The sequence below is a fragment of the Phaeodactylum tricornutum genome, chromosome 13, assembly GCF_000150955.2.
Source record: "Phaeodactylum tricornutum CCAP 1055/1 chromosome 13, whole genome shotgun sequence".
Lineage (NCBI taxonomy): Eukaryota > Bacillariophyta > Bacillariophyceae > Surirellales > Neidiaceae > Phaeodactylum > Phaeodactylum tricornutum.
Window position 1 is genome coordinate 397,322 of NC_011681.1, and position 18,111 is coordinate 415,432.

An 18,111-nucleotide genomic window follows, 5' to 3' on the forward strand; every position below is an offset into this window, starting at 1 on the left:
AGAATTGCCACAAATTTATAATTTTACCCGGATATTGATGTATATTTGCTGTATAAAGTTCCGTCCTTTAGGGTAAAAAGCAATTTCAAGAAACAATGTTTGTCGACATAAGAGGTCTGTGCCGTTTTAAATTCGCAAGAAAAGACTCTAGGTATTCCTATTTGTATAAAGTCCGACAAGAAAAGATTGTTGTAGATATTGCTTTACACGGAGAGCATGTGATATACTTATCTCACCAGGTAAAAATAGTAACTTTCATTCTTGCATACAGATTTCCACCAATCTTGCGCGGAGAAGAAACCGAAAACCGAGAGTGAGATTATTTTCGAAGAACTTTATCACCATGGATGAACGGTTCCGAGAAGTAATGCTGGAACGCGTCAACAAACCGTTGCAAATACCGCGCAGTGATATCGAGATTGGTGCCTTACTTGGGATCGGCGCGTTCTCGGAGGTTTTCCGTGTCGAGCTGTCGTCCTACAGCCCTGGTTTGAATGCAGAGACACCATTCTCAGCGAGAACAGAGGTCGGCAGCCAATACTGCAATAGATTTCTCGTGTCTCGACACCGTTATGCTCTCAAACAGCTCAGTCGGGAGACAATTTTTCATACAGAGCGAAAAACAATCGCAATCCAAGATATGACTCACGAAGTTGAGATATTATCTACGCTTCCATCACACAAAAATATAATTAGACTTCACGCAATTTCCAAGAACTTTTGGGAAAGTCCAGAGCATGGTTTTATGATCCTGGAAGGCCTAACCGATACTCTAGTAAACCGGATGGCACAGTGGAAGAGGAGACGCCACGAAATGTACCTAGATAGGACTTGGGGCTTTTCTTTCGTAATACCATTTCGCAGGCGACACTCAAAAATTATACATCGGGAGCTGATGGAACAATGCAGTTTTATTGCCCGCGCCGGTCTCGGCATCGCTCGCGCAATCGAATTTTTGCATCAGCACAACATAATTTACCGCGATCTGAAGCCCCAAAACGTTGGTTTTGGAGTAGACGGTAAAGTACGATTGTTTGACTTTGGGCTCGCCCGCAAGGTGCTTCCCGAAAATTCAAAGCGCCGCTTGAGTGGATCGGCCGGCACTGCCCGGTATATGGCTCCAGAAGTATCGCTTCATGAGAGCTACAGCTTTCCGGCCGATGTTTATTCCTTTGCAATCCTTCTTTGGCAAATTTGTACTTTGGAAAAGCCCTTCGCAAGGGCAACCACACTCAAAAGACTGGAAAAGATGGTGACAGGCTCCGACGCACGGCCTTCGCTACGTAAAATACGGTCGTCCGCTATCAAGCAGCTACTTAAAGCTAGCTGGGATCGGAAAGCAGAGCTCCGCCCAAACTTTGCTTGCATCGTGAAGGAGTTGGAATTGGAAATCTCTTTTGAAGAGGACTGAGAAGGGCAGCCCTTCATGAAGAAATCTTTAAGTTGCTTTGGCATAGATTGTCTTATGTGACTACTTCTTATTTTAGCTTCCGCCCTCTTCAGTCGCAAAGACCCCGCCGAACGAAAAACTTGTCATTAGCTCATGAATTGGCTCGAGATAGAAAAGTAAGCACACGTTGTCCAGAATTTCCATGCCATCTGATTGTGGCTGTTACATTAGTGCCCAAGACTTGAGATGTGTATTCATTGCCACGATTGGGAGAGATTATCATAATATATCACTCTGCATTGTTTGACATTTCGCAAAAGTCGCGATGACGTGTCGTTTTAGACTCTGCGCAGTGCTGTTTCATCTTCGTGACGTGGTGAAGCGCCACATTCTCGCTAATTGTACCCTGCGAACGGGGAGACGGGGATGTCGATTTTCAACTTGCTTTGCCCTCTTGGTCCGCACTGCTCTGGCAACATTTAATTGACACTGTAACCACTTCAAACAAATCCTGCGTACTCTGAGAACCTCAGTATGGGAAGACTATGCTTATCCGCCGCAGCGCTGGTACCATTCCTTTCATTGAACGTCGTGGCCTTAGTTCCCATGCATCGGCAAAAGTTTCAGTCTAGAGTCACAACGAGAAAGACTGTTTCGTCCAGCGCTGGGGCATTGTTTCTTAGCACCGAGACAGAAACTACCAAAACGGTGACACCGGGAAACGAAGGGGATGTGAGGGAAGCAAGCGGCAGTTTAACGGATCAATTGGCCATTGCGGAGAATAATCCATCATTCTCGTATGGCACTTTCGCCAAGCAGAATCCCTTCGCCAACAATCTTCTTATTGCGACTACCAAGACGGCGGCTGCTGACTTGTTGGCGCAAACTGTCATTTCTCAGACACCCCTGGCCGAGCTGGACCTACAACGCAGTTTGCTCTTTTGCTTGTTCGGAGCCGTCTATCTCGGGGGATTTCAGTATCTGTATCAGGTACAGATATTCAAAAAGCTGTTCGACATCGACAAATTTACCTCGCAACCGTGGGCGGACAAGCTGAAAGATGGTCCGGGACTTCAGTCACTAGCTGCCCAAACCGCTTTGGATCTAACCATTTTGACCTTGATTTACCTGCCCACCTTTTACGTGTTCAAGGCTAGCGTTTTTCGTGGTTCGCCCGACCCTGCCGTATGGATAGGTTCAGGTCTGGAATCGTACATCACTAACTTTGCGAAAGATGAGTTTGATTTAATTCGGGTTTGGTTGCCGGCTGACTTGATCTGCTTTTCTGTTCCTCTGCATTTGCGACTACCTGTTCGGCACGTGGTGAGCTTTGTGTGGACAGCGTATATTTCGTTTTCCCGGGGAGGACATTGATTGTGAAGTAGTGAAAGGCAGCCGATCTGGTTGCGTCGCGTTGACTGTGATAGTCATTTTTCTTTAAGAAGCGCTGACAGTAACAGAGACATCCATCCACCTCTGCGCTGTTTTCTCTTGCTTTTCAATGTAGTAACTGATCCCGCTCGATTGTAACAAAAGTTTACATTACATACTTTTACAATTTAGAAGCTTTGAGCAAGGGCGCCGCAGCAGCAATGTGTGGAACTAACACCGAGGCCAATGGTGTCTCGGACAAAACAGTCTTCTGCTCTGTATCACTCGTCTCGACAGAATCTTGAAGAGCCTGCAAGAGCTCAACTCGCTTCGGAAAAATCTCTTTCTTGAAGACTTCCACAAGCGTTGGTCTCGAAACTCCCATTGCTCGTTCAATCTCACCCAAGCTGCGCATCCAGGTTGTTTGTTCCGACCAAGCGTCCCACACCCGTCGCATTTCGTACACCTTTTGCTCCGAGGCAAATTCCTGCACTGCTTCCGCGCTGAACAAATCTTCATGCTTGACGTTTGCGGAAGCCGACGGATCTCGTGCGGCAGTGAAACCGTCGAGTTCCAACTTTGTCCTGTGGAAACCTGTAGGCGAGGAATTCGTTCTCGTCACTTTGTCGTGCTTCGATGCCAAGGACGGTTTGCTACCGCTCACAGCCTGCTTGGCCAATCGCTGCATAATGTCTCCCGTCTGTGTAACAAAATACACTGAGGAAGCCGTTATGGCACCTAATCGCAAAGCAGAGTCTTTTGTTCCGTGGCAATACCGCAATACCAAGATCCGCACGCATGCTTCGGCAACAGGTGGTAGACGTAATTTGCGAATGGCGTGATCGACAAAATTGATTACCGAAACATGGTCTTGAAGTCTCTGTGGTTGCGGAATTTCGCTCCTCTTGTTGTAGTTGTTACTGTTGCTATTGGTACTGCTGCTACTGGCAGACGAAACGTTCGATACCGCATGCAACGTGGCCGTCACCCGGCAAATATCTGGGAAAACCTGTTTTACTTCCGTCATGGCTTTGGAACAGTGTTTTCGCTTAATAAACTCCCCGTCCTCGCATCTGAGATCCAAATGAGGCAAGGACTGGGATGGAAAAGGAATCGCGTGACAGACTTGGACGAGGGTGCGGGGCCAGCCGAGGTTGCGGGCGGTATAAAAGAGGAGCGCGGCCAGAAGCGCACCGGTTTGCTTGGCCTGATTGTATTCGCGTAAACTCCGACGCGCCCGCTGCGTCTCGTTGGGAGAGGTAGCTTTGGTGGAGGGGCGCTTTTGTAGCGTGGAGGACACACCTCGAACTTGGAGGCCGTCGCGACACTTTGCGTACCGAACCAGCAGTCCGACCACTTCATGCTGCACCCGATCCGTGAGCTCCAGCGTTTGCACCGCTGTGGACAGAAATGTGTACGCTTGATAGAGATCTCGAGACGCACGTTTTAATCCGTCATCCAGATGGCCCCGGTCATCTATTGTGTCGTCGGTCGACAAGTTCTGTTGCTCCAAGGCGGATCCGTACAACCGGATGGCCCGTTCCAGGCTCCATTTGTCGCCGTACGACGCAATTTGCAACCGTTGAGCTTCCTGCTCTTCCAACTGTACGAAATCTTCGTATTCTGGTCGCATCGTGGCGTCGATATCCGCGTCGTCTTCGTCCGGATCCACCGCTCCCGGTACCGGGTGTCCTTCCACTCGTCGACGTTTCCGGTTCGCCGCGCGCGAGACACGGACCGCCTCCAACGCGCGCGCGTGCGATCGTTCCATGAGTCGGTCCATTTTGTGCGCGGCCACCAAGAGGCGTTTCCGTGTTTGCTGCGACGTGGACGAGGCCGTGCCGTAGACGTTCGTGGAGAGCATGGTGGGTTGGAGTCCCCCAAGGTACCGCGATTCGTCCACCACCGTCAAACCCGAGCGCGCTTGCGAAGGACGGCCTTTGGCGAGATCGGCGTCGTCGTGGAACTCTCGCCATTCCGGACGCGTGTCGATGACGTGACCCTGGTCGACGACGCCGCATTGGGTGCAAACCCGATCACCCTGCTGCCAGTCAGTCCGTAACGTACCGGTGCGACGACACGCACGGCATGGTCGGTCTTCGTCGTCGAGTTCGTCGGGCGTAGAAGTAGCCACGACGGGTGGACTGGTGGATCGCGTGAGGATGGAAGCGGTAGCCATGCGAGCACTCGCAGTGCAAGTACCGTGGGTGTGGGAGAAAGAGTGAGCGGAAGGTTTCTGTCGCGGAGAATGCTCCCAAGGGGACATGCAACGGGCGTCGCCAGAAATGCCCAGTCCGCCAGTCTACGGGTTGTCACGAGCCTGTACGTATCTCGTAGTGGAAAGGACTGATTGTGCCAAACCTATCTCTCCACTGACAGTGAAGTGACAATGAATACGATCGATCAGAGGATTGTCGCCGGAAGGCTTTTCGGTCGAGTACGGGATTTGTGGCACGTTTTGGTTGGGACAGGGAATGGGTCTCCTGGAGGTTTCCGATGGCGAGTGGCAGACGGACGGGTAGAGCATTAGGGTAGGGGTAAAGTGACTACTGTCGCAATGCGTACCGGTACGACAGAAATATATAAACGATTCCAATTATTGATTGCTGCTCCGACACGACTCCACGGAACCACCGGCTTACCGGGTTCTGCTGGACACCAATCAATCCATTCAACACAGAACAAGTACTTGCTGGATACCTCCTACCATGTAGTTCGGCTCACTGTTTACAATTCGACCTCTAGCGAGAGAGACGTTTCAACCGTAAAGGGGGGGAATTTGCAACCATGAGACGAGTCCGTGCGTGTCTCGGTGCGTGTGTGTACGTGACCCACTTGGTCGCGTCGGGGGCATTGACGGCGAACGACCGACGAAGTCCTACCCGCCCCACACACTGGGTGACCTTGTCGGATCCCCGGAAGCGGTATCCTTCCGGAAACAGTCTGTACGCCAAGGATGTCCCATTAGCAAACAACAATCGTCGATCCGCAGCGCCGTACTCGTACTCAAGTACCCCCGTGAACGACTTGGATCAAGATTTTGGCTACTATGGTGAAAAAGATGATGACGATGATTGGATGAGCAATCCCGTGGATTTCGACAACAGCATCGACGAAAGCGCCGTTACTAGCACGAGAAGACCAAAACTTGTCAAAGGGGCCGACAATTCACGTCCCAATTCCCATTTCTTCAGTCGCAAATCCTTACAAGATCCAATCTTTGCGTACCAAACGAAGGGGGCCTCGGAAACCTTTGCCCAATTGTGCCAGGGGGCTGGTATTGCGCGTCCCTCCAAAATTCAGAGTTTGGCTTGGCCCATCTTGTGCAAAGGCTCCCACACGATTGTGGCGGACCAAACGGGATCCGGAAAAACCTTGGCCTATCTCATTCCTTTGTTGACACGCGCCTTGGAGGACCGCAACGCTCAGCCGGCCGGAACCGCCGTACCCAACGGATCGCCTCGTATCATCGTCCTGGCTCCGACCGCCGAACTGGCCGACCAAATTCGAGCCGTTTGCGAACAAATGACCGCATCCGTTTCATTCTCGACCCTTGTAATCACGGCGACCGGGAAATATTCCACTTCGATTCGTGATCAAATTCGTATGCTCCAACGACAACCCGTGGACGTTCTGATTTCGACACCTGGACGGATCGCCACCATTTTGCGAACGCGCAATTCTGGCTTGGATTTGAGTGCGTTGCAATCCATCGTTCTCGACGAAGTCGACGTCTTGTTGGTGGACGACACGTTCGGCCCGCAATTGCGTACGGTCGGGGCGGCGGCACCCCTGGATCGAACGCAATTTGTCTTTGTCACGGCAACGCTACCCGACACGGTTGTCGAAACTGTGGAGAAAGAGTTCCGCGGCGTACAGCTAATCAAAGGCCCCGGTTTACACCGTGTGGCACCGACCGTGCAAGAAAGACTCGTCGACGTCTCCGTCCCTTCTCAAAACAACCGAGACGCCAAACTCTGTTTTGACGTCAAGGCCAAACAACTACTGAAAGCCTTGCGACAGACTCGGTGTCGCCGAACGCTCGTATTTTGCAATACCGTGGAAAGTTGCCGCTCGGTGGAAAACTTGCTAAAACGCAAGGATCGCAAGGGCAACGTCTTTGAAGTCCGCGCCTATCACAACGCCATGACACCAGAAAATCGCAACGAAAATTTGGCCGTCTTTAGTCACGGCATTCGGACTACACAACCAGAAAAGGTGGATTACGTACTGGTGTGCACAGATCGGGCTGCTCGAGGCGTCGACTTTGAAAGGGCCCCCGTGGATCACGTCGTCTTGTTCGATTTTCCCAAAGATCCGGCCGAATACGTCCGTCGAGTTGGACGAACGGCGCGAGCGGGACGGACCGGAACGAGCACCGTCTTCGCCTACGGATGGCAACTGCCGATCGCTCGTAGCGTCATGGGAAGCAAGTTGGATAGCTTCACCATTGCTCGCGAAGAGCGGGATGAAATGGATACGGAGGAAATTCGAGGTGGAGTGCAGGCGCGGCTCCACCGAGGTGACGGCGCAAATAAGAAGCATGGTTCGAAGCATATAATAAAGGGTAACATTGAGAGCGGAAAGCAGTGGAAGTGAAAAGAAGACCCGCCTCTCCTTAACAAGGGTCTATCTAGAGAGAGTTTTGTTGTTCTGCGAGAGTAACTGAGCGAGTAAAGGTAGTAACGGTTTACTCGAAATGGCAATTTTCTTTTTTTGACATTTCAGCTTAACGAAGCAAATTTAGTGAGCAAAGCAATAGCATAATTTACATTATGTGATATTTATTACGGAAGGTAGAGTGGGTAATGCAATTCTCCGTCGACGCAATTGGCACAAAATTTGGCTGAGGGACGGAAAGGAAACTAGAGATTGATTCGCTAACAAGCGTTTCCTGCCAACTATTACCTCTACATACTTAAAAAAAGGATGCATGGGCCATGACACTCTAGAAAATCATAAGGAAATGTCTCAAGCCCCACATATGGTGCGTAAATTTTAATACTCTTGGTTTTGGCAGTAATTTTGCGGCCTCTCCCGAGTCCGCTTTGGTGAATTTCCTCAAATTGAACATGGATCTTCTGATAGAAACCGAAAAAATAAGCAAGTACATTCTAAAGCTATTTGCCATTGTTAGTACAAAGCAAAAGTTGGCGCAGTTTGAGCTCGAGAGCCTGCTCACTGTCAACACCAATTCAAAAAGTGAGGAAGAAAGCAGGCCCAAGGAAATAAGATTTTTCTGAGATCCGTGGAGGATCATACGAGTTCTGAAGAAGCTCTCAACTTATACCATGGGAGAGCCCTAAAATGATAGAACAACTAACTGTAGGCGAATTTGCTAATCAATGGATACATCCAAGGCCGGTATCAAAAGGGTGCGGATCACTTGTAGTGGTAATCATTGAGATACGGCCATGCACTACAGGAACATAATAGTATAACTTGTTTTCCGTAGAATACTATTATTAACTGTAACTGTAAGGCTACTGGAATTTACAATCTTCTCAAGCGAATTTTGCAGAGTTTGACCATTCACCAACGCAAAGAGATTGTAAATTGGTCAACGATCCATAATTACAGAGACAGAGTTGACATGTGAGCCAAAGTTCAGACTACTTTAATGGAAGGAATAATCACAATTTTTTTCCTTCCGTGGAAAGAGGATCAATCGAAGAGGCACGATCCAGCAAGTAGAAAATACGCCCCGCGCTCTTCTCCACTTCCTTTCGGTCAGAAATGTCCTGAAACGCCGCACCGAGACCAAACAAGGCGAATAGAACAGCAAAGTTGGCAATGAGGAAGTCGTTGAAGTCGTAGTCATCCGGAAACTTGGAAAGAATATATCCACCAAACCAAAGCTGCAATCCATTGATCCATTGCTGAATAAACATAGAAATTCCGCTGACAAAACCAGTCATAAAAGCGTCAAATTTAAAGTCTGGCTCCGTTTTCAGTAAAGAATCTTGATAGTCCGTAAAACGCTTGTTCTCAAGCGTCAAAGCCGACACAGTGCGTATATTCAACAACGTTTCCACAATAAGGCCACCCGGGGTGTTCAGTGCTTCAACAACGTTATCCACATCGCCTTCGTCCTCTCCAAGCATCTGCTTCATCTCCAGCGATGTAGCAAATCCCATCAGAGGAACGCAACCAATTGCCAAAAGAGCGAAAGGCCACATGAACTGTATTTCGTGCAAGAAAGATACGCGTCAGATATTTCTTGAGCTATGGCCACCCATTTGAAAACGGTAAGCCACTTACAATAAAAGATAGTACTACACCTGTAACGATGGAGGAAAGTGCTGTGATAAACGATCGAACCGGTTCACCAGAAAACGCATGAATACGGGCTGCGTCGTCCTGTAACTGCGAGGTAATACTTCCGACACTTCGCATGTCAAAAAAAGCGACTTCCTGGCGCAACAAAGAGGTAAAGGACATGTCACGAACCCGTTTGTTCAGACGCTCACTTGCAGTGCCAAAGCCATAAAAGGTCAGCACATTGCCAACAAGACACCCAAACATTACACAAGCCCAATAGCCAGCTAACGCAAAGGAGCGGTCCTGCATATCGTTGGCGATACCTTTCCAGTAATCCTCACAAGTTGGGAAATTGTTCGGAATGCTTCCATCCTCAGCGGGACAAAGGAGTACAGGCTGGAAAAGTAAGTCAATTGTTTCAGAAAAAAGAACGCCCCACATCGGGAATACACCTCCAGCCATCACTGCTCCAATGGCACCAATAAGCATGTATGAAGAATCTGGTTTGGCCATGTCTCGAGCGCGTTTGGCATTGAATGCAGCGGCCTCTTCTGCCTGGATCTTTCCCTCCCAGTCAATCTCTTCGTCTTCTTCCCGATCTACGTCTTTACCGGAAGCTTTCTTCGATTGGCTGTTGAGAGCTGACAGAGTGGCATCCCGTCGAGAGGATTCAAAAAGACGCTTATAGCGGCCATGAGGGCGCTCCATTAGAGTTTCGTGACTGCCATATTCTAAAACTTTGCCGTCGGCCACGAACGCTATCTTGTCAGCGTTTCGTATCGTAGACAAACGATGCGCGATCAATACAACCGTGTGCTCACTTGAGCTCATCAGCTTGTCAATGGCAGCCTGCACAACTGCCTCGCTCTCGTTGTCTAGGGCGCTCGTGGCTTCGTCCAAGATCAAGATATTAGGTCGTTTCACCAAGGCGCGGGCTACCGAAAGAAGAGGAGATCGTGAGTATTACGTCGATTGCCGTACATCTAAAAACCCATTGTAAACTTACCAATGGCTATACGCTGCTTCTGGCCACCCGACAGCTGAGACGACTCGCCCAAGGGTGTGTTGTAACCGTCCGGAAACTCCATGATAAAGTCGTGAGCATTCGCGCGCTTGCAGGCCTCCTCAATCTCGAACTGCGACGCACCCGGCGCACCGTACGCAATATTTCGAGATATAGTATCGTTGAAAAGAGTTGGTTCCTGCCCCACATAGCCAATCTGGTCGCGATACCAAGGCACATTTAAAGACTTCACGTCCATCCCTAAATACTCAAGCGTGCCCTCGGTCGGATCGTAGAACCGTTCCATTAAGCCAACCGTCGTGCTCTTACCACCACCGCTAGGTCCTACCAAAGCTACTGTTTCACCCTTCATGATGGTAAGGTTAAAATCGTCGAAAACCTTCTTTTTCGGCCGCGTCGGATACGCAAAACGAACATCTCGAAATTGCAATAACGGAGTTTCGTGCTTCGCATCTATCGAAGCACGCATGTTCTCCTTGGATGTTTCTGCGAGCTGAACCAAATCCACCGAGCTACTATTCCGAGACGTACCAGGGGAGCTGTCAGTGTCTGCTCTATCCTGGCCTTCCTGTTTCTCAACTAGCTTACGATAGTACGTGTCTCCCGCCATCAACTCGTCGTGAGTACCTTTCTCGGCAACAACTCCACCGACAACCACATTGATCACATCAGCGTTGCGGATGGTCGACAACCGATGCGCAATGATCACGGTGGTGATATTCTTTTGTTCCAAGATCTTGTCCAAAGCATCCTGTACCACAAGTTCTGACTCTGCATCCAAAGCACTGGTAGCTTCGTCCAGCAATAGAATTTTTGGATTGTGCACCAGAACACGCGCTACGAGATACAACAAGAACAAAACCCTGTGAGAAAAAGTTTTGAATGCCATTTTGCGGAGTGGAAACAGGAGAACTTACCAATGGCGATACGCTGCTTTTGACCTCCGGACAATTGGCTCCCTCGGTCTCCTACCTGCGTGTCGTAGCCATCCGAAAACGACATGATGAAATCGTGCGCATTCGCCATACGAGCCGCGCTCTCAATCATCTCGTCGGTCGCGTCGGGATTTCCGAAACGAATGTTTCCACGAATACTAGTCGCAAACAAGGTAGGCTCCTGCCCGACGTACCCAATCATGCTGCGAAGGTGCGACACGTTGATATCCCGCAAGTTCACTCCATCCAAAGAAACACTACCGGACAGAGGATCGTAAAAGCGTTCGATCAAAGACATAACTGTGCTCTTGCCACCGCCGGAGGGACCACAGAAAGCAGATATTTTGCCGGCTTCAATTTCTACAGAAAGACCTTTCAGAATAGCTTCCGTGGGACGGGTGGGGTAGTTGAAGCGTACGTCATTGAACGCAAGCGTACCCGCAATGTCGGACGGTTTCTTTCCCTTATCGGATGTCGAATCGATTTCGTACTTCGGTAGAATCGCCTTGATCGGTCTTTCGGCAGATTCCACATCGGGCTCGCTCTTCTTTGATTTACGGGAGTGCACGGTACTGTTCAGATCTTCCACATCGTCTTCCTTGTAAATGGTTTCGGCCGGGGCCCCGGCGGTACGTCGAATAGCCGAATAGGCTTCAAAAGCAGCAATTCGGGCAGCCGCAAAGGCTTCGAAAAAGTTGCCGACTTGGGAAACACCTTGACCAGCAAAAGCGACACCCAGCATCGCTCCGAATACGTCGCTTCCACTATTGGGGCAGGTCGCGTTGTCGTTCACTCCGCCAGACGGATCGCATCCTGTATCCTCTACATCACGGTACAGGAGCGCGCTACCGTACAAGGCCAAGATGGCGTACAGCATCAAGAAAGCGCCCAACATGGAACCTAATTCAAGGATCAAGCCGTTAGTCAGGCCCTGGCTGCAAAAATGTGATAGCAGCGCGATTTCCTGGACGTACCGTTTGCGAGACCCTGTTTGAGAAGAATACTGACGGCATCGGCAAAAGCCTCTTGTGTTGCCTGGGAGTATTGCTTGAGCATTGTCGGAACAGCATTCAAGGAAAGCACCGTTTTGATAGCGGAAACGCTGGAATACGCAACACTACCAGCGCGTTTGTAACTTTTGCTCGCCCGTGCGCCTTTTTGCTGGTTTAGCTGTACCACCATGAGTGCCGCGACTGACACAAAGGGAATAACGCACAGCACCACGAACGCGATTCGCCACGAAACGAAAAAGGCAAAACCAATTCCACCGATGCCGGTGGTTAAAAACTGAACGCCCTCCCCAAACTTACGGCCCATACCGCGTCGATACTTATTGGCGTTGGGTCCCACTTGAGCAGCGATACCGCCGACGTCGTAAACGTCGAAAAATGCCGCGTCCTGGCGCAGCAACGCGCCGAACCATTGGAGACGAAAGTTCTGCGACGCGTGGTACGCCACCAGTTCAAAACAGAAGGATTGAATGGTTGCACAGACCAGCGCGTAGACTCCCACGATCAGAAACGTAAACGCGAGCTCGCGAATCTGACTGAGACCGTTGGTAGAAGCGGCGGAAATGTCGGAGAAGGAGGAAGAAAAGAGCCACGCCAGGATCGGGTAAACGAGTCCGTTAGCAATTCCTGCAATTACGCCGAAAAAAAAGAGGACCTTGACACGGACCCCGCAGTCGAAAGCGAAGTGGAGCGTTTCGACAGCAGAAGCTTGCTTCGCCTTGGGTTTCTTCGCTTTGCCTCCCGCGGACGTCGAGTGATTGGTTTCTTCCAAGTCGTCGGCCGCCGGCATGATGAAACGCGATATGGACGTAGTACGCCTCTATTGGAGTCTTTTGCGACAACTTGCCTTTAGCCATGCGTGGAGAACAAACAATAAAGGTCGGTGAGACTGCCGTCGTGACATTCGTTTTGCATGCGAAAGGCAGGATCTAATGCTTACTAAACGGATTCTGAATGTGAGGATGTGTTCCCGAGAATCCAAATGAGACTAACAAAACTTGTGAGGGAAATGACGCACGGACGCCGAATGATTCACGGGAGAGATCCATAGAGAAATTGCACGTGTGCCGCTTCGTAGACCAAGATGCCGGCCGCAGGAAAAGAAGGTAGCGAAGAGCGATGATGTGCTGACCACAGAAATGCACCGCGCGCTCCGATCGTTACAATTAACGTGTGGGTGCCGGATCACAGTTTTAAGATGTTCCTGAGCCTTCCTCAGCTGAGAACTATCAAGCACTGCCGGCTTCGTCGGCGTCAAATTTGTGAGGAGCAAAACCCGAGCGCCGTCAAACCCGCACCTACCGTTCCTTTATGCATTTTGTTGTCGCTTCCCAAACGTTCCAAAGACGAATGAATTCTATCTGGCATGCGTGTGTGGTAAAAAGTTTGGCACGAGTGCGGGTTTAAGTAAAGACAAATCTACGGAAGAGCAAACAAAAACTATGGTGAATTCTCACTATGGTAGGACTACCAAGAAAGAAGGAAAAACTTTAGCAGTGTTCTTGTTCTTGCAGCCAATTTTCCTCAGCGTCATCATTTTGTTGACTGTGAAGCGTGTCTCGCATGGCCAACTGTAAGTTAATCACGTGAGCCAAAGACTTGCCGCAAAGCTTGCAAATGTGTATGGACTAGGCGTTTCGAGGAAATAGCAATATTTTCTTGTCAGAGAGTCGAGGACGGATAGCATACAAGCTAGAAGACATCAATTCGGCTTTCTTTCTAGTCTCGTTGTAGACCCGTAAAGAGTTTCTCAAACGTTTCTCCAACATGTTCCGTACCACTCGTAAAATCTGCAGGGGCTGCTTTTTGTTTCAAAATGTTGCTGATTCCGACGGTGGACAAGGGTTTGCCCGTATCGGAATCATAGCATTCAAATGTAGCAAAGCCAGTTAGGCCTGGATAGCGCGTCGCTTCGATACACAACGCAGCTACATCAGCCCTAGCAATCCGTCCGCTTTTTGTGTCGCCCTGATTCAGTTCCAAAGCTGTGACACCTCGTGGTGCATCTTCCGTCAACCCTCCCGGACGAATCACGGTATACACCAAACTAGGCTGGTTTCCGCTCATGGAGTACAATCTACGTACTTCGTCTTCGCCTTTGATCTTTTCTTCCATTATTTTTCCGAAAAGATTCAGAAACTGAAAGACTGGAGAATTTGGCTTGGTCACCGCTCCGGAACTGACAACTACTAAGTGCGGAATCTTTTGCGCGAGACAAGCTCTGGCGACGTTCACCAATCCATCATTGTCCACTTGGGATGGAGTTCCCCCATTCTTACTTGCAGACGCACAAAAGATAACGGCCTGACACCTCTCGATGGCTCTACTGATCGTTGCAGGCTTTGTCACGTCACAGGGTAACAATGCAACCAGCTTTGAGGAGCTGTCGCCATTGTAAGTACCCGACCGCGAGGTTGCTCTGACGGGAATCCCTCGTTCGACACATGCTTGGACACACTGGCTTCCTGTTCGACCATTGGCTCCAATGACGCATATAGGAGAGCTTTCGACTGCAATGGTATTGCCAGCAAAGGCAGCCAAAGATATTGTGCCTGTTGCCTTAGCAACGAATTGACGACGCGAGCCCGCTTTAGAACATGTCTGCAAGACGTAGTCACCGGTTTGATTTATGTGGTCTTCGTTTTCGGTCGAAGCCTGCAATGTCCAGAAGAGTTCATTCGAGGTAGTCTTTCTGCTTCTAGATCTCGTCAGGAGTTGTGGCGAGTGACTGGTCGAAGACAAAGAAAAGGCACTTGCCCGTAAGCATTGTACTGCAAAGAACACTAGAAGGATAGCGGTACTTGAGCGCTCTGTCTTCATTGAATTCCTGTTGTTTAATCGCGTTATGCAACCTTTTAGAGAGTGTTCTTTGAGACCTTTGCTTTATGCGATACGTCGTTCCGCCCTTCTTGCTCAACAATTGTTGAACATCATTTTGATATCTCTGGTCAGCACCTTCGATTCACTGTCGAAGACCCATTTGTTAGATGGGCGGCTGACGCTGACAGTGCTTTTGGCGGATCGGCGATCAACACCACATCAGATCATGCCCGTCAGTCCTGCGACACGGTAAATTGATTCGTGCAACGATTGGTCGCTTACAGAATTTACAGTTAGTGTAAACATAGCTTCCTTTTACATTCGAAGTAAGAATCAAAATACAAAGGGATCCCGAAAAAGAAAGCACCATCTATCGAGTAAGTGGCCGAGTTTTAGAATACCATTGTCGAGCCTCAACACTATCCACAATCAGGCTGTTAACATCTATTGGTAGGTCGAACTCCCGTTAGAAAGGCTCGCTTGCACTGTATAAGTCACATCTTACTGTTAAGTTGAATTACGCTTTGCAAAATAAGACTAGCTGATCGTGTGAACCTAGGTATTGTTAAACAGGCATTGCGTTTGGCTTGGATTGGAAGTGACAACCCCCACGTCGGCAACAGATCTCATCGCCGTCGAAAAGTGCGCATACCAAGCCAAATATCTGAAATAAGAGTATTGTACATGTCCCTCCTTCATGTAAAATAGCTCAATTAACTTTGCTTCTCCGATCTGGGACAGACTCGAGCCATTGAATAGGATGTCGGTTATAGAATGGCCAGTCCGGGACGCACAGCTGAATTTGTTCGTGAGTATATGTGTGACAAAAGCGAGATCCCGTGAGTTAAAAGATCTTCAGAATATTTGTGTTCTCATCCACAATCGAGAAGAAGACGTACAATAATGGAAATGACGACACCCACAAGCCATGCTTGAAAAACAATCAAAAAGTCTTGTTGAAAAAAGCCGATGATCCAGCCGACAGCTCCAAAGGCCAGAATAATCCAGTAGAACAAAAGCTCCGCAAGTTGTTGGCCTTCGTAATCCATTATACTACTGTTCTATCCAAAGAACTTAGAACCGAAAGAAGGCAAAGAGAGTAGACACTCCGTAAACCATGAAAGTTTGCTGGAACAATTTTAGGGGGCTCACAGTCAAAAGTAGCAAGCACGACAACCGCGACCATCGACGGTTGATGGAGTGACAATGAGTGGGGCGACTGCTTTGGCGGTCTGGACCCATCGTGCTGAAATATTGAGCTCCGCGTGGCGGTATGTCGGCTTGGCCGCTTGTCCGTTGTACTTTGGCGTTTCGACGAAATTCAAAGGCACGTATACTCTCAACCTATTTGAAACAGGTGTCTCTGCTACTTCTCTTCTGTGAGGCAGAACAACGTGAAGCTCACGGTCAGGCGGTCACTTACAGTCAAGCGACGTGTCTCCACTCGGAAGACTCGACACGACCCATACAGAGTTCCAGTAGACGAAAACAAACTGGAAGACCGGAATGCAAAGACGAGCAGCGTTACAGTAATTCTCTCGAAAAAAACTGATTCTTCATCCGCCTTGCCTCCTATTGTGTAGAAAGTATTGCTTTAGTTATCGGCTCAGTTTGCATGAAGCCCCCAAACCTTTCGAATCAAACTGCCGTCGTATCATGTCTTAGCTGTCGTTTGCTATGGTGTATGGGGCTCCTGCTCCTGGCGGTGGAAACCGCTTTTGTCGAAAGCGTCATCGAGAACAACGAAGAAGCGCAAGCTGTTACGTATCACCACTTACGGAGTAGCAGCGTTGGCATGATCGCTTCTCCAGAAAGGTCCTTGATCCCTCGTTTTTTGCAAGTTGACAGTAGCGAATGCACCGAAAGTTGCTGTATTGCAACCTACCCTTGTCCCGTAGAAGAATCCACGAATCCCTTTGCGAGTGTCCCCTTTGTTGTTCAAATTATTATCATTGGTGTGCTTATCTCTCTTTCCGCCCTCTTTTCGGGCTTGACGCTGGGACTTATGAGTCTAGACAAGACGGGCCTCGAGATCGTTATGCACGGTGACGACGTCACTAACGCTCGCTACGCATCCGATATTTTTCCCGTACGAGAAAATGGCAATCTATTGTTGTGTACACTGCTACTAGGAAACGTGGCCGTCAACGCGCTCTTGTCCATTATGATGGGTGACATTGCTGGCGGTCTGATAGGTTTCTTATCCAGTACATTTTTGATCGTCATTTTTGGAGAGATCATCCCACAAGCCGCCTGCAGCCGCTATGCGCTGCTCATTGGTAGCAAAACTGTCCCGCTGGTTCGTGTGATTCTTGTACTCTTCTATCCAATTGCGGCCCCATTGGCTTATATGTTGGACAAGCTTCTGGGGGCCGAATTGGCCACAATCTATTCCAGCGCCGAACTTATGAAATTGCTACAGATTCACGTAGAAAACGAAGCCATGGATCAGGATACCGCAGTTGCCATGAGGGGCGCCCTCAAATACAAGGATACGACCGTCAAAGAAGTCATGACGCCACTCAGCAATACCTTCATGTTGTCGGTTGACGAAAAACTCAGCTTTGAAACCATTGCGAAAATTTTTAAAACAGGATATTCTCGAATTCCAGTCTACGAGATTTCAACGGTATGTTATTTTACTGGACCATGCGAGCTGCCGAATACGAGTGACGCTGGGCGTGTAAATGCTAACTGCTAGCGTCTATCTCTTGGCTTCCAGAACAACGTTATTGGCCTATTATTTGTGAAAGACTTGATCTTCATCGACCCGGAAGACGAAACAAGGGTGGCCGACTTTGTCCAAATTTTTGGACGAGGTGTACACGTTGTGTGGCCTGATGACAAGCTTGGCGATGTCTTGCGCGAGCTCAAGCTAGGCAAATCTCACATGGCTTTAGTCCGAGACGTGAACAACAACGATGCAAGTGTAGATCCATTTTACGAGATCAAGGGCATTATTACTTTGGAAGACATTGTTGAGGAGATTTTAGGTGATGAGATTGTGGACGAGACAGATGCCTTTGTCGATGGATCGCACGCCGTAAAAGTCGACCGAACAGAAACCTTTAAATGGGCTCGCTTGCGTCTACTGGACTCCAAGATCGTCGATGAGAGTCTTTCTTTCGACGAAGTAAGGGCCGTGACGGCTCATCTCAAAACGAATTATTCCAAGGTCGTTTCGCCCCTCACGGAGAAACAGTTACGTCGCCTCGTTACCGAAACGCATGTGTCTTTACTTCCTGCGGCAGTCCAAGAAGTTGGAGAGACCTTGCCCAGCGATTTGCTTTACCAAAAAGG

At 49.2% G+C, this 18,111-nt stretch overlaps 8 protein-coding genes across 8 annotated transcripts; 4 read left to right on the forward strand and 4 right to left on the reverse strand.

Annotated features, from left to right (window-relative positions):
- Positions 1–895: 895 nt before the first annotated feature.
- On the forward strand, positions 896–1,219 carry PHATRDRAFT_13897 (predicted protein; the record flags this gene model as incomplete). Its single annotated transcript, XM_002181513.1, has 1 exon — positions 896–1,219. A coding segment is annotated over one exon (324 nt), but the record flags the coding sequence as incomplete, so codon positions are not given.
- A 677-nt stretch (positions 1,220–1,896) lies between these two features.
- Positions 1,897–2,628, forward strand: PHATRDRAFT_47364 (predicted protein; the record flags this gene model as incomplete). Its single annotated transcript, XM_002181514.1, has 2 exons — positions 1,897–2,601; positions 2,625–2,628. The coding sequence occupies exons 1-2, from the start codon at positions 1,925–1,927 to the stop codon at positions 2,626–2,628; spliced, it is 681 nt and encodes a 226-aa protein (XP_002181550.1). The 5' UTR covers positions 1,897–1,924.
- A 199-nt stretch (positions 2,629–2,827) lies between these two features.
- On the reverse strand, positions 2,828–5,027 carry PHATRDRAFT_37556 (predicted protein; the record flags this gene model as incomplete). Its single annotated transcript, XM_002181684.1, has 2 exons — positions 2,828–2,909; positions 2,998–5,027. The coding sequence occupies 2 exons, from the start codon at positions 5,025–5,027 to the stop codon at positions 2,828–2,830; spliced, it is 2,112 nt and encodes a 703-aa protein (XP_002181720.1).
- A 437-nt stretch (positions 5,028–5,464) lies between these two features.
- Positions 5,465–7,531, forward strand: PHATRDRAFT_47365 (predicted protein). Its single transcript, XM_002181515.1, has one exon. The coding sequence runs from the start codon at positions 5,549–5,551 to the stop codon at positions 7,358–7,360; it is 1,812 nt and encodes a 603-aa protein (XP_002181551.1). The 5' UTR covers positions 5,465–5,548; the 3' UTR covers positions 7,361–7,531.
- Positions 7,532–8,200: 669 nt separating this feature from the next.
- On the reverse strand, positions 8,201–12,977 carry PHATRDRAFT_21548 (predicted protein). The gene is made up of 5 exons (XM_002181685.1): positions 11,956–12,977; positions 10,964–11,881; positions 10,029–10,883; positions 9,023–9,957; positions 8,201–8,943 (listed from the first exon to the last, which is right to left on the reverse strand). The coding sequence occupies exons 1-5, from the start codon at positions 12,779–12,781 to the stop codon at positions 8,395–8,397; spliced, it is 4,083 nt and encodes a 1,360-aa protein (XP_002181721.1). The 5' UTR covers positions 12,782–12,977; the 3' UTR covers positions 8,201–8,394.
- Positions 12,978–13,710: 733 nt separating this feature from the next.
- On the reverse strand, positions 13,711–14,935 carry PHATRDRAFT_47367 (predicted protein; the record flags this gene model as incomplete). The annotated part of the gene is made up of 1 exon (XM_002181686.1): positions 13,711–14,935. The coding sequence occupies exon 1, from the start codon at positions 14,809–14,811 to the stop codon at positions 13,711–13,713; it is 1,101 nt and encodes a 366-aa protein (XP_002181722.1). The 5' UTR covers positions 14,812–14,935.
- Positions 14,936–15,520: 585 nt separating this feature from the next.
- Positions 15,521–15,860, reverse strand: Spc12 (signal peptidase 12 kDa subunit; the record flags this gene model as incomplete). The annotated part of the gene is made up of 2 exons (XM_002181687.1): positions 15,521–15,607; positions 15,711–15,860. The coding sequence occupies 2 exons, from the start codon at positions 15,858–15,860 to the stop codon at positions 15,521–15,523; spliced, it is 237 nt and encodes a 78-aa protein (XP_002181723.1).
- Positions 15,861–16,756: 896 nt separating this feature from the next.
- On the forward strand, positions 16,757–17,869 carry PHATRDRAFT_2037 (predicted protein; the record flags this gene model as incomplete). Its single annotated transcript, XM_002181516.1, has 2 exons — positions 16,757–17,440; positions 17,513–17,869. Coding segments are annotated over 2 exons (1,041 nt in total), but the record flags the coding sequence as incomplete, so codon positions are not given.
- Positions 17,870–18,111: the final 242 nt, after the last annotated feature.